The sequence below is a fragment of the Pieris napi genome, chromosome 19 (assembly GCF_905475465.1).
Source record: "Pieris napi chromosome 19, ilPieNapi1.2, whole genome shotgun sequence".
Lineage (NCBI taxonomy): Eukaryota > Metazoa > Arthropoda > Insecta > Lepidoptera > Pieridae > Pieris > Pieris napi.
In genome coordinates, this window is record NC_062252.1 from 778,550 (window position 1) to 792,068 (window position 13,519).

A 13,519-nucleotide genomic window follows, 5' to 3' on the forward strand; every position below is an offset into this window, starting at 1 on the left:
TACACTTTTACAATAATTTTATTATTTAGTACACACACATTCAGAATACACTTACTGACTAGATAACTATTTGTTATAATCTTTATAATATCTTTAATACCTTTAGGTATCCTTCGATAACCTACTCCAAAAATTGGTTTAGGTGCAAATTATCACAATAACATTGAGTTTATGATCACTGTAATCCATGATAATGGTCATAAAAGGAAAAAATTCAAAAACTTATCAAAATACTCTCTTTATATCTCTGCCTTGTTGCTAAGCATTTTGGTATGAGCTGCGTCATCGGTATGTTCTTTAAACCGTCCATTGTTAAAGTAATCCTCAATTTCCTGTAGAGTTCGATCTTTTGTTTCGGGCAGGATAAAATATAGTACAAGTAATGCAAGGCCCATCAATGTTCCAAAGAAAAAGAAGGTACCATAAACTTTGATACTCGTAAGTAAGTACGGCGTCACTTGCAATGGAAACATTAACATCAGGCACATAATAAAGCCTGCAGCTAAAGATCCTGCAGCTCTGTGTCGTAGTGGGAATACTTCTCCCAATAAGGCTAGAGGTATAGGAGTGCATCCTAAGTTAGCTAAGATGAAGTACAATACAAATATGGAAAGTGGTATCCAGGTCCGAGATGTGATCCAACCTCTATCAGCTACAAACAGGTATGAACATACCGCCATCAACACTACGTATGCAGCGGCACCAGTACCCAACAGTAGTGTTCTTCGCTTCATCAATTTAACAAGTACAGAAGAGAATAATGCGCTGGACGTGATTATGATATCAATTGCTAAAGTGTAATAGAACGAGTTTGATTTAGTGCCAGTAACTTCTGTTATGATTTGAAGGGCGTAAGCTGGAAAGATGTGTCGGCCACAAGTTTCCAGCAGTGCAGAACTAAATATAACTATCAGTAATGGCTTAACGAAATCTCGACGGGTGAATTTCTGGAAAAAATCTCGAATCTCCATCTTTATTGAGGTTTTCTCAGGTTTCTCAGCTAATCTCTCTTTCTGTGCGCGGATTAACTCTTCAAATTCCCGCCGTGCTGCATCATCTGTTCCTCGGAGCCATTCAAACGATTTGCGGCTTTCTTCAAATTGGCTTTTGGATGCAAGCCAAGAGGGGCTTTCAGGCCAGGTCATGATAATAGCAAATGATAGCAGATGAGGTATAGTTCCGATCAGCGCATTTGTCCTCCAATTGTAGAAGTTCCCTAACACGTGAATGCCCATATTACCAAAACAGACAGCTGCTGTCTTCAGATTAAGGAATGTTCCACGGTTGGTGGGGCTCGAGTATTCTCCGATGACAACAGCGCCTAAACATACAGTGGCACTTGCGGTGAAGCCTCCCAGAAGCCTACCAATAACAATTGTATAGACATTTTGGGCTAATGAAATTAAGACCCAGCCAATTATACCGGGGATAAGGACGACGGCGTGGGCTTTCTTTCTTCCTATGACGTCCATGAGCACAGAAGAAACGGAGAAGCCACCGAACCCCGATATAGCAATGCACGATGCTGAAATTTAGACATATTTCATTAGCAATAACTTATCGAATTAGACAACAATAGACAATGCGCAGAGGCGATGAAAAATTTGAGAAACTGTTCCTGGTTGGTAACACAGAAGGCAAAACATCACGTGGCCGTTCACCAACCAGAGGGACCGGTCAATTGAAAGACTTATCATACTCAAAACCTTACTTTATAAAATCCTGTAGGTACACTGTTATAAGAGAGGAGATAGACAGAAACCGGAGGAAACAGATAGTCCTCTCAGTCATGAGCTACGGACTGAAGAGAGATTTAATTAGACATGTTAATAATAATAGCAGTTATTCAGGGGATATTATTTTAAACAACAGTATTTATCCAAGTATTACAGGCCTAATATTACCAGCTTTTATTGAATTTTGGATTAGAGGACGCCTTAAGATTTAAGTGTTAGATAATCCTGTTGGAAGTTGAAACGTTCGAACGAAGTTCTTTTATAGAAACAGTGTAGTATGAGGCGTCGCCCAGCCACACAGTAGGGCAGAATTTTTTGTCTCAAAGTGGACATTCTTAAAAATAGTAATAATTATATAATTTTAGAATAGTTTATAGTGGTATTCTTTATAATGTACAAACAAATGTCTAACAGTAGCAACTTTAAAACATATAGGAGGAATTGAAGATGGTTGATTAAAGTAATTAATAACTAACGATATATCAGGAACAAAGTCAAGTATTCTTGATGATGACTATAGTACAAGAAAAAATAAGGTATTTATTATTAAATCTATACCAATATTACAAAGTATAAGTGACAAAACATACTGATCATATTCGGTATCTACTAGATCGAACTTAAAAATTAGTTTTTGTTTTAACATTAACATTTCTACGAGTCTATAGTCTATTTATCCAAGAAGAGAGAAGAAATCGAAATCAATTTTCCTTTAGTTTTTATAATTTATGAATCGGTTTATTTTTTTTTCTCAACAAGATTTAATGTAACACGCATTAAATCTTGCGTTTTATTTTACTTAAGTACTAATGTATCAGTGTGCCGAGCGTTGCTAAGCTTTTGTATTTACAATATATTTATTTAAATAAATAAAGAGATATCTATTGATGGTGGGATTTAAACGACGTCAGTATTGAGAGTCGCTTAAGCGAACACTGATGTTGCTAAGTAGTACTATTTATCCAAAGTAGTACTTTAAGATTTATGAACCATAAGTCGCAATAATTACGAAAGATAACTCTGCAGATTGTCATGAACAAACAAAATGAGGTAATTGAAGTTATATAAGATAATGAGCGAGATTTTTAATACTTAGCTAATCTAATAAAGTTTTTTTATAGAATCTCTGCGTGTTACATGTTCATGCTCCGGTTTTTATTTAAACTATTAATAATATGATGGATATAAGTATTACAACTGTACGAGCCAAGTCTGTACATTATGCTCAATCTGGCTTTCTTAGTTTTATAAGCGTGGCTATTACCTAAATCGTAGGAGTTATGCCCCGAGAGAATAGCCAGACGCAGGCACTCTCATCAACTGTTACTTATATTATTTCGCTTATATTCTATTGTTGTAAGCGAGTGGTTAATATAGTAAAACTAAAATCCTCTATTATTTAAAGCACCCCGATGACTCAGGAACCGAACAACAATATACCAACACTGAACAGATATAAAGGACAAATTCGGCCCCACATGGAGTACGCACTCGCGAGCTCTCTGGCATTGAGTGTCCATGGGCGGAGGTATCACTTAAATTCAGGTTAGCCTCCTGAACGTTTACTGCCTGAAAATCTTTTGCTCTAAGAAAGAGAAAACCAAAAACAACTTATCTCTGGCAAAACAAAGCGTAACGACGGCGTTAACAGAATCAAAGTCAACATCGTTTATTCATATAGGAAACACAATGTACACTAATAATTATGAAAGTCAAAAAAGAAATACATATTAATGCTTCTAATTTTACATTTACTGCCAGTTCTCAAATCAAGGCCGTAGAACGGAATAGAAGAACTGGCAATAAACTCTCCGCCACTCCAAGGTCGCCAAGGTTTTTGTTTTACACAATGTTTGTAAGGTCATCTCTAGTCTATAACCATTGACAAACCATACGTCATATCTTTGATTTTGTCCCAAACCCACGATTTAGTATATTCTCACCTCCCCGTTTCTTAAACTATTTATGTAAGGACTAGTGTCAAGATTAGAGTGTATAGTATGGCAGTATTCATTTATATTTTTTTCATCTTTAATCACTTTCTTGAAAACAAAATTTTCACTATCGTTTCAAAACTTTATACATTTACACAATCTTGAACAATATCTTCTCAACCTGTCCTATGTTGTAATTAAATTAAAACAAAATTATTAATTAATTATAAAATGTTAGTGTAGACATTATTGTCAAGTACCGTTAACATGTCAAAAGGAACAGATTAGTAAATCGATAAAAGCAGAAAAACTAACATCGTAACGGGACAATGACAATGAGCGTAACATGACTCATTGTCACGTTACGCTCATTGTACGCTTGCGCAGCATCTATCTCTCTTCCACAAGTTATTTTTTATTCATAAAAGTATACAATCATTTCATCAATGTTTTGTTATGACGTCACATTAAACTATCGACTTTACAAACAACCCATATTTTCTTTCTTTTCTTTCAAACTCAAACTCAAAATATCTTTATTCAAGTGGGTAACCAAGTACACTTTTGAATCGTCAAGTTAAATTAATCGTAAATTTACATTTACTACCAGTTCGCAAGTCAAGGGCGTAGAGCGGGTAAGAAGAACTGGCAAGAAACTTTCCGCCACTCTTTTTAATCGCCAGGTATTGTCGTACAAATTGTTTGAACTGGAGCAATCCAATCCCAAGGATTAGGATCATTTAAGTAGTCCTCAAATTTATAAAAAGCTTTGTTGATTAGTTTTCGTTTAACGAGGGCTTTGAATTTATTTAGTGATAATACTCTAATTTCGCTTGGGAGTTTGTTGTAAAAACGAATACAAATTCCATATAAGGAATGGTTTATCTTTTGGAGCCTGGTTGGTCGTACACTCAAATTAGTTCTATTTCGCGTATTATACTGGTGAAAGTCACCATTTGTTTTAAAATCGTTTATATTTTTTTGGACATACAACTACATAAAACTACAATTTCCAATCAAGTGAACCTTCTGATATAAAAATACGGAGTTCTTTTATTGATTGATCTGGTATAATGTTGTTTAAACTCATCGTAATGATAACCTACTTGACGAGAATCATATCATTTGAATCCGCAGTGTTATGAAAGATAACTAGGCCGATAGGAGGAAAGATTTTTATTATTAGAAAAAACAATATATGCAAATCTAATTTAGATTCTAGAGTCTATGTTAAACGTATTTTAAAGAGCTGTCAAACAGTTTTATGAAGTTCATCATCAGTTCATGTCATCATAATATGAAGTTTGACATATTTGTCAGTGCTCAAGACGAGATTGTATCTTGAGATGCGACTTGTCTGTCAATGTGGTCTTAAGAGTCGGCTACTATATCATCCTCATCTTCGTCTTCATCTGTGTTAATTGTCTATATTCAAATGAAATCTATGAAGTTCATCTGGTATTTTAACGCTTGTCCAGTAGCTTAACACTGCTCTTTAAATGGTTATTATCATTTAGATACTTTTAATAACACCCGGCATTTGAACCCGAGACCTCTAGAGTCGAACATGTTAGACTGATTACAAAGTACCTACCAATCCAGGAAGCTGTATGTATGTCTATCTTGATGTCTGAATCTGGTGCCTGCAGAGCTGGTAGAAGACAGGAAGTGTAACTCAAGACCATACCCTGGCCCAACATATTGAGAAGGACACCGAGGACTGTCCATGTCTGTGAATTATATATATGTAATGTATATCAATATGTTTAAAGGTCATTTGTCCCATTAACGAATAGTATCTTCTAAGATATAAGCAGATAAAGTTACATTATAAAAATAAATACAATAAAATATGTTTATTATGGAATATAAGATACAGGTATCACTTATTCCACGTCATTAAATTTGTATCGGTAGACATCCTTACTCATCGGCAAAGAAGACAGAGGGAGTAGGCCGAGAGAAAAAGCCGGCGTAAAAATCTCTCGGTAACTTTTATAAAATATCACATCATCATATAAAATGACTATGGCAAACAAAGATAGAAGTAACCAGAATGGAGAGAAATACGGTCCGCTCTTTATTTGTATTAAATTACAAAACTGAACGGAAACCTCGCAGTCCAGTTTCCGAAAGCTGTACCAATAAGGGTAGATAACTAGACAGTTAATAATTACTTTAGATAATAATAAATATAAATAGATAAATATAATGTACCTACTGTATAATGTATATTAGCATTATCCGTAATATTATAAGATATTCGTGAGTATATATAACATAAACACGTAAAAAACTAATAAATATATATTAACTAATGTAATATAATTTAATTTAATTTTTAAAATAAAATAATGAAACGTAAGTTTGTTGAAACAAATTTAAACTTTAATTTAATGTGAAAAATCATATTTGTTAGATACAGTGTTTTTATTAAAAAAAACTCTGAAATTAATTAATCACCAATAATTTTTAACGGCTAAAATCTAAGTTCAGAAATGTTAATTAAATACCTGTCTCATTAAAGGCCCCATCGTCAACCACAACATGTATGTCTCACAGTAAACATAATATTATAACATAATCAAGCAACATAGGTTTATAACTGAGATTAGCGCTATCTTAAACAAATTTATTGTATTAAAAGATATAATGTGTATAAACTGTCTCAATAAAGTTAATAGCTTCAATTTTATTAGAAGGCTTATACAATTAAAAAAACCGTTCAAGACTACCCTAACAAACAAATCTAAGTAAATTAAGCAATGCTTACATCGTAAACAATAAATGCAAAAAAATCCTAAAGGTTCAAAAATATGTATGGATAAATAATCTATTGTAATTAAGAGGGTAGGGTAGGTCACTTAAAAGACTCAAAAAACTATGATTCCCGTATCTATGAAACAAATAACTTGAGGTTTACCAAATTTTTAAAGGAATTATTATATAAGAAATGTTATTACATTGTTACAGAGTATCTGACTGATAGATTTTAATTTCTTAAAGATAAGTTTATTAACAATGTTAAGCAAGTCAACGTTAACTAACCTTTTCGCAACGTGAAGCCAAAGGAAATATACCAAATAAATAATGTATCTTATAAGAATAAAAAGGTATAAGAATAGAATTAACTATAATAAAGCATCCCCTCGGCCCTCTCACAACATTGCTGTGCCTCACCAAGGTCTTTATTACAATAATTTATAACGTGTCACGTGTAAAATATGAACATAAGGAATGCAATAAAGATTTGAGTTTTGAGTTTGAGAAAATCCACTTGTATCCAGAGACACTGGAACTTGGAAGCCAGTGACTTGAGAGGTACTTAGTTGCTAAACTGGCGCCATCACACGATTGGTTAATCAGATAATTAATTATGTGACATTAAAGACATTTAAAAAATAATTTGTTAAGATGACAAGTTTAAAATTTCAAATAATTTTAATAAATAAAAACATAATGAAAAACTGAAATTCAAATTCAAATTTTATTATTATTTTAATTTAGTGAGATCCTTGCACTTGATGGCGTCAGCACAGAGATTTTATGTAAGGTTTCAATTTGGTTAGCTTTAATCTCTAGATTTCGATTGCCCCCCTTAACAATCAAATTGCCCCTCTGTGGGGCGTGTGCCCCTCGTTGGCAAACACTGCTTTAGGATGTATTATTGCAAGTGCAAGGTGTTACTCTAATACAACCAATACTACATATTTGATAAAAAAAAGTTGAAAAAAAGTACGTGAAAACCAGTGATTATTATTATTATGACGATTTATTACTACTATGAATATCGCATAAAATATCTTGAACACTTCTTCAAGATGGCGCGGCGATGTCGGTTACTTGCCAACGTCGCGGGAGATTATCGATCACGATTGTGGAAACGCACGTGTTCCATATGTCAAAGAGCTTCCTAAATTAGCTATTAAATTTGAATTAATATTTTCTGCCCCATAAGGTGTTATATAATTCCCCATAAACTTGAAAATATATAGTAAACAGTTTTCTCTCCACCAGGACATCCAACAAATATTACAGCTTATTTACCAACGACATAGTTATGTACAATAAATGATCATTCAATCATATTTATGACAGGTGAAATGAGTGGGTAAGATCTAGGTTTATCACCCCATAAAGAATAATGCTGAAAGATATTGGTACGATCAGTCTTAGCCACGTGCTAAATTTTCTACGTTGTGTCCTTGTACAGAAGAATCAAGATATACAGAATATTTCCTACGCTTTATAGACTATGGCAAAGCTTCTGACATGGTTAAGCATTTAGAGAATGATGAGTAATCAGAAAACTATATAAACACCAGAAAACATCCGTGAAAGTACTACACGAGGAAACCAAGTTTTAGTGTTTACCAAGGTGGTCATCAAGGTTCAATGTATATGCTAAAGCAACTATATCAGAAGCTATTTAGGGGTCAGAGGCCGGAGTAAAATAACTAAAATATTATTCACACCCTCCACAGTGTTTTTACTGCATCGGTCTGACTTTTGATACAGTAACGACGAAGTTGACGATTATTTATCGAAAAGACACTTATACTAATAATATATCACCCACACAAATATACCATACCATTTGTGTACTAATTAGATAGTGTTCCAGTTGCTGTTTGTGAGGTATATGTTGTTTGTGTTTACATTGTGATTATGTATAACAATGAATTATCAATATCATTCATTCATTCTATTCATTCATCATTAATTTGTAAGAAAAGGCTAAGTTAGCCCCTAAGAAGCTTGGTGTACTCAGCAAGGCGAGACAGTACTTCACCGCGGACGTTCTTTAGTCCGAACTACTCCTCTGAACACTCGAGTAGTAGTAGTAGTAGAGGAGTAGTTCGGACTAATACCTGCAGCTGAGTTTCATTATCGGACGTCAAGGCAGAAACCACAACTGAGCGTTATTTACGGCAGTTTGTGGCGCGCACCACCACTAAGTGGTACCAGCTGCCCACTGAAGTATTTCCGAACCAATTCGACATAGGATCATTCAAGAAAAGAGCGTCCCAATTCTAATAAGGCTGGCAGCACGCTTGCAAGCCTTCTGGCAGTGTGAGTGTCCATGGGCGGCTTTATCGCTTAACATCAGGTGAGCCTCCTGCCCGTTTGCCTCATGTAACATAAAAAAAAGAATGCATGAACTTTGTTTTACTATACAAGTGGGACAATAAGTTGAAATCAGGTTGTAGCTTTGTTTCAGCTTTCATGGTAAAATTATTAGTTACTAGGCATGAATCGTCTGCAATATGAAATATCTGATATTATTTTATTTCGTGCAAAGGTCCAATAACTGAGCCCTGCGGCAGTTCAACTAAGATACTTTCCTTGTTGCGTAACGTCCTATGTTGCACAATACATAGCTCAATATATTAACGCATTAAAAACAAATTTTGCAAGTCACTCAACATTGCAGAATATTTTAAATCGCCTGAAACTTTTGTACAAGCAATGTATGTATTTTTTTGTTAACCGTAGGTAGCAAACATCCGTTTGGTACATATGCTATGCGTTAAAGGTTAGTGGACTCAGCTTCTGCACTTAGTCTCTCACTAAGTCCGTTGTGCGTAAAGTCCTGGCTAACGAAGCCAGCGTAGCTCCTTCCAGAAGCACAGCAGTCTCCTGGGAACTTCGCAAGCTTCACGACCTCACTGCTCCAAGGATATCTGTAGGTTAGCCAGCCACAGCCACGCATTGCGCACTCATATTAGTATATATTTATTGTTATACAAAATATAGTTTTGTAATCTTACTGAGCCTACCAGTATTTCATGAGAATTACGCGGCGTAGTTAAACAGTAATTTTTTACAGGCACCAAACTATTGTCCGGGAACTCAGTATTCAAATTAACACAGCCTTAATTATCACTTCCGGTGTAAGAAACACTTACTCCATGGGGGCAGTGACCCAAAGTGAGCCTTGGCTTCCGAAAATAGAGCAATAGAGATACTATGTATGTATTATATAGAAAGAATAAGGATAAGAAAATTATGTTTTAATTGTGATGGCTAATTAAAAATTACGTACATGGACAAAACAGCACTTTGAAGTGGTATAGGGGTACGCGCGCAACTCTACAAACTAATATATGTAATTTAGTAAAACCAAATATTTAGGTAATACTGATAAGTCGCTCGCTGCCCCTATGTAGGTAAATAAAAAATTAGGTTCGCATTTAATTCATATTGCGTTGTTACATTTGTGAATTTTCTACAACTTAAACGAAATATCCTCGACTAGGTACTCTTACCAGTGAGTGGCCGGCCCGAAGGGGATGATGTCGTGTAGTGGTATATGTTGTCTTTATATTCATGGGCCTTATTGCAGTGATTGTAGCCGTAGATTGTATGTGTCTATTATCTATACAGCTTGATTCCCAGTGTAAGAATAATTGTTACTGGTTGGCAGATATAGAATATACAATTCTATCTCATTAAAACCTAAAATCCTCACTGGCCACTATAATGTTCCAGGAATTGAGAAGCTCTTTGTTTTAAGTGAACTTAAGACTACTCAACATAACACAAATTCCCTAAAGAACTTTCTCCCAAACCGAATAGTGGCCGCCTCGAATAGGCTTCCGGAGAGTGTAATTAGTGCACCGCACCATCTTTCAACTCTTTTAAAAATAGATTGGATAGTTTCTCCAAATCTCGCGCGCATCAGCTTATTAAGCTGCTAGTGTGTTTAAATACATAATAGATTAATTATAATAATACTAATCTATAAATAAATACAGAGCTGCAGAATTATATTATCTACCCTGTGTTCGAGCGCACCACCACTATGTGGAACCAGCTGCCCACTGAAGTATTTCCGAACCAATTCGACTAAGGGTCCAAGAAAAATAGAGGGTTCCCGTGCCTTATTCAGCCCTCCTTCTGTAGGTTCGCGTGCGATATTATCGGGCCTTCGTTCCAGGGCCTGCGTATACAGCCGAGACTGTCTACTGTGGCCAAACCCACTTAGAGAACATTGTTTGTATGTTGGTTACAATTCACTTTCACATTTATACTTATTGCTTTCTCGCTTACGTCAGTCTAAAGATCCTTGTACAAAGGTAGGTAACATACGCAAGAAGAAGTAAGTCGAGTTTTCCACTAGTTTAATACTTTCTTGCTCCACGTTTCTGTTCCATGCTTTTGCTATTAACAAAAGCAGATACGCAGTAGTCTTGCTGGTGTTGTATCTCCGGGCTTTATTAGAGTTTACCGCAGGTATAGATTAAAAAAGCTATATTGTGTAAAAACGAATATACTTTTTCTTAAATTTTTCACTCGAACACAATAGATAGGGAATAGTTGTCTACGAATTTAATTTACCCACTTGAAATAGTACTTACATATGGTACATAATTATATAATTATTATATAAATGATGTTTTAATACACAATTCTTAAATTTAAATAAATTTTCTTAAAAATGTTGATATAGCGGTAAGTGGTACGTAAGGCGGTAAGGTTCCAGTTAGTGGAAACAATGCAACACAAGAACAGAGTGTCTTCCCCTTAATACAGACTGTAAGTATTGGACACTTTATCATGATAAATATTCTTCTTAGAAAAGTAGGTTAAAATTATCGTAAGTAAAGTTACATTGTGTTGTCCTATGATGTCTTATTGAAGAGACTATATAGAATATAATCGACACTTAGAGCGAGCTATTACTTCCGATGTTAATAACGTATAGGATCATCATCAGCCCCTTTTTTAGTCCATTTCTTGAGGTATGCCTCCTCCATCTTCCTCCTGTACAGGGCGTACTGACCTCTACAACCTCCTTCACAATGTCGTCAGTCCACCTAGTCGGTGGGCAGCCGCGCGGTCTTTTGTTCTGCCGAAGTCACCATTCATGCCTGCAGGTCCATCGGTTTTTGTGCAAGCGCGCTATGTGGCCTGCCCACCCCCACGTAGGTGTTTCGACAGCCCTTACTACGTCGATCTGAACGATCTATTCGGCTCCAAATGTGGAGACAAGCAGGATATACTGATAGAAGACCTTTATTTTGAGTGCTACAGATAGGGGTCCTCGCATTACCTCTCCATTCGCTCCAAAAACTACCCATACCTGCGAAACACGACTCTTGACATTAGCTTGAATTCCACATCCCGTCCATATTAAACAGTTCAGGCTTTATCTCATCTCGAATAATCTAGAAACGTCTACAGTCACATTATTTCATATATACCAAGTTCTTAGAGAAAGGGGCCACAATTGAACTCGACAATAGCCAATTTACTTTTTTTAGTTTTTAATTTGCTTTGAAATGAACTGACCAAAGGTTTGCTTCATGATATATACTGTAAGAACTAGTATTTTTATAAATATTTGAAACTTACTGGATAATGTTGTATTATTTCTTTTTTATCTATGTATTGTTTTGTATGTGATATAAATGTAAATATGTAGTTATCGTATTGGGAGTCATTTGTAATGGTAGCAGATTTTGTTAAATAAATAAATAAAATAATGTATATTATTTATGATAAATGACGAATAATGATAAATAATTTATATATTTGATACTAATTACGGTTATCATATTCAATAGCATCGCATACAAAAAAAAATTGATGAGTGTTCCATTACGTCAATAAATTTAAATAAATTAGCAAAAAGTAGGTTGTTCAAACAGTTCATTTCAGTGTTTAGACTTGAAGTGAGAGGTTGACTGTTAGGTAGCGTTTAAGTGATGAAGTTTTAACTGATTGAAACGTGTACAAAATTATACACAGTATTGGAATTTTTGTTGTAAGTAATATTTAGATATACATAAAAAGTAATATTAGTTAGTTGCACAGATTAAACAATGTTTTGATTTGTAGTTCATCGCGTGCGCATCTGTCCATAAGACCTTGGAATTAATAACACAATTATTATTACTGTAATTTTTATTTGTAGTTTGACGTAACACCAAAGAGTTACTATATTATTTAAGGCATACCTTATGTCAATCACATTTAAATGTGCTTATCTGTGGTCAGTTAGTCTTTTGTTTATTACTAGCTTCAACTCTATAAAATTTGATGAAGTAATATGAGACTGTTCAATGTACATAGATATTTAACAACGCTCTTGTCCAATGACCGATTCTCGATGTAACTAAATCGAACTATGTATATTTAGATTGTAAAAAAAATCTATAATGTACTGATATTTCTGCAAGACTATAAGAAATTCTTTTGGAGAGAAAGTTGTTCTTCAACCTATAGTGTGTTAAGACAATTTTTATGTAACATTATTAACAGTTATTTTAAATTTTTATAGACCTGGACCTTTTTTAATAAAAGATAAATATAGCTTTATATTACTCAGGAATAATGTAATGCAGGAGTTTTTAAATCGTTCTCCAAATACTTTCCTCTTGATAAAAAGTTTAGATTTCGTTAATATTTAGATGACAAAAAAATCTAAATCTCACATAAGTATGATTTTTAAACCTGTTCATTAATGATCGTGTTACCTTCTTAGATTTATATAGTAAATAAACAATTACAGATTCATTAAAAGAAAATTCTGTTTTTAAAAACTAACTCAATAAATTATGTAATATATACATTTCCTATATTCCGACTATATACAATCTATCTTTAAACTTGGCGTTTAGCCATATACTAGTATGTTACGCTGTTATACAATATTATATATCTTACAATCTATTGAGTTGTCATTCATATTATCGAATGTTGATAAAAATCTTACCATTCGTCATTTAGTATGTCGTAATGCGAGGACGGTGCCATAATGGGGAAGTCATGGATTACGCCGTTTAAAAAACAGGTAATGATTTGTATTTACTTTTGTTTTATTTGCGTTTGTATGCGATTTTA

General features: G+C 34.3%; 2 protein-coding genes across 4 annotated transcripts in view; one reads left to right on the plus strand and one right to left on the minus strand.

Annotated features, from left to right (window-relative positions):
* Positions 1-13,519, minus strand: part of LOC125059131 (facilitated trehalose transporter Tret1-like) — a 23,120-nt gene continuing 9,601 nt past the window's right edge. Inside the window, exons 1-3 of one of the 2 annotated variants that reach the window (XM_047663358.1) lie at positions 6,184-6,276; positions 5,265-5,400; positions 1-1,525 (exon numbers count right to left, since the gene is read on the minus strand). In XM_047663358.1, the coding sequence (XP_047519314.1) occupies positions 240-1,525; positions 5,265-5,400; positions 6,184-6,219 (1,458 nt within the window). In that variant the 5' untranslated portion in view covers positions 6,220-6,276 and the 3' untranslated portion in view covers positions 1-239. Of the gene's footprint in view, positions 1,526-5,264; positions 5,401-6,183; positions 6,277-13,519 lie in introns of those variants that run through there. The other variant, XM_047663359.1, reaches the window with a different exon arrangement.
* LOC125059130 (facilitated trehalose transporter Tret1-like) overlaps positions 12,310-13,519 on the plus strand; it is a 6,284-nt gene continuing 5,074 nt past the window's right edge. Inside the window, exons 1-2 of one of the 2 annotated variants that reach the window (XM_047663356.1) lie at positions 12,310-12,440; positions 13,406-13,469. In XM_047663356.1, coding sequence (XP_047519312.1) covers positions 13,434-13,469 — 36 coding nt within the window. In that variant the 5' untranslated portion in view covers positions 12,310-12,440; positions 13,406-13,433. The remainder of the gene's footprint in view (positions 12,441-13,405; positions 13,470-13,519) is intronic. The other variant, XM_047663357.1, reaches the window with a different exon arrangement.